This window comes from Lactuca virosa, chromosome 5, assembly GCF_052849685.1.
Source record: "Lactuca virosa cultivar CGN04683 chromosome 5, Lactuca_virosa_CGN04683_v6, whole genome shotgun sequence".
NCBI classification, from domain to species: domain Eukaryota; kingdom Viridiplantae; phylum Streptophyta; class Magnoliopsida; order Asterales; family Asteraceae; genus Lactuca; species Lactuca virosa.
This window is the reverse complement of record NC_136430.1, coordinates 299,688,623-299,690,421: the sequence shown is the minus strand read 5'-3', so window position 1 is coordinate 299,690,421 and position 1,799 is coordinate 299,688,623. Positions and strand designations below refer to the sequence as shown.

The window sequence follows — 1,799 nt, the reverse complement described above, 5'->3', positions numbered from 1 at the left end:
CGGCAGCAAGGACAGTTCAAACACTTTACGACATTGAGGTAAGTTACCTTCCAGTAGAAGTGGGTCTATGGCCACAATGCCGACCCACTAGTAGGAGTTGTTCGATAGATGATTGTCTTTGTGATAATTATCTAGGTTTGCTACTACCTGATATGTTTTACGTGTTAGCATTGTATGATGTTATGTGATAGTAGGTAGTAGGGGGAATAGTCCCCATGTCACGGTCGTAAGGACCGAAGGGTAGGTCGGGTACCCCAGAATTTCCTGGCAGTATGTTTATGTTATGTTATTATGTGGTAGTGGTAGGGGTGAAATAGACCCCAGTAGTCGGTTGAGATAAACCGATGGGTAAGTGAAGCACCCCAGAATGGCTTGACATGGGTAAGTCAAGCACCCCAGAATGGCTTGACCTGGGTAAGTCAAGCACCCCAGAATGTGTTGACCTGGGTAAGTCAAGCACCCCAGAATGGCTTGACCTGGGTAGGTCAAGCACCCCAGAATGGCTTGACATGTGTAGGTCAGGCTCCCCAGAATCGCCTTGCAGTATGTTATTGTATGGTGTGTGGTATGATGGGGCAACGCACTAAGCTTCGTGCTTACGGTTTACAGTTTTGGTTTAAGGTACTCGTCTTCAAAGGAAAGGAGCCAGCTCGATCGCAGCGCATCATACTATGTTTTCCGCATATGAGATCTTGGGATTACACTCTGATATGGTTTTATGATAATATGTTTTGATTATTGGCACTTTGGTTTTGATATGAGATATTATTATGAATGTTTGTATACTGTTGGTTTTAAATAATAACTTAATTAGAATGAAATTTTTGGTCTTAAATTTTGGGATGTTACACATAACTTCTTCAAAACTTTAAACTTTATAGTTAATGTCATAAGTTCTTCTTCCAAGCGTAATGATCAATTGCAAGATTCTCAAATTGCTGAAATTTCACATTTAATTGAGGTTGATGAGATTGAGAGTGGAAAAGGAAAAAATCAAATACGAACACTACAAAGGCCTGGAGATACTACGTGGAGTTCTCATTTCAATCAATATGTACGTAGTTTGATGAGACTTTTTGGTCCATTTTTCATAGTGTTGACTGACATTGCTACAAAAGGTTCTACATCTTCTCCAAAAGGTGATGCAATATTTGCACTTAAACATGCAATGTCATTTGATTTTGTCATTGTTTTGCATATGATGAAAGATATGATGGGGATAACTGACAAGCTTTGCCAATCTTTACAACAAAAATCTATACATATTATTAATGCATTGGCCTTGGTTTCCACAACAAAAATATTGCTTCAAAAACTGAGAGTGAAGGTTGGCAATCACTTTTGGATCAAGTGGTTTGTTTTTGTAAAAGAAGTGACATTTTGGTCCCTGATATGAATGACACTTACAAATATGTAATTTGGACACGGCGTGATAAAGACAATATCACTGCAGAGCAACACTACAAAGTTGAATTGTTTATTGCTGCTATTGACAGTCAGTTGCAAGAGTTGAATTTTGGATTTAATGAGCCTGTAACAGAGCTTCTCCGTCTCAGTGTTGCACTAGATCAAAAAAAGTCATAGAATGTTGAAGATATATGTAAATTGGCAACAACTTATTATCCTTTGGACTTTACAGAGCACGAAATTCATTTGTTGAAACTTGAGTTACGACATTATGAGTTAGATGTGCGCAATCACCCACAATTGAAAAATTCTTCTACACTTTCTGAGTTGTGCAGGGGTCTACATGAAACTGGAAAGGCATGTACATATCCTTTGTTTGACAGATTGATTCG

At 38.5% G+C, this 1,799-nt stretch overlaps 1 protein-coding gene across 1 annotated transcript; it reads left to right on the top strand.

The window, feature by feature from the left end:
• Nucleotides 1-344: 344 nt before the first annotated feature.
• Nucleotides 345-1,396, top strand: LOC145112968 (uncharacterized). The gene is made up of 2 exons (XM_079049072.1): nucleotides 345-348; nucleotides 882-1,396. Exons 1-2 carry the CDS (start codon nucleotides 345-347, stop codon nucleotides 1,394-1,396), a joined length of 519 nt encoding a protein of 172 aa, XP_078905198.1.
• The last annotated feature ends 403 nt before the right edge of the window (nucleotides 1,397-1,799 follow it).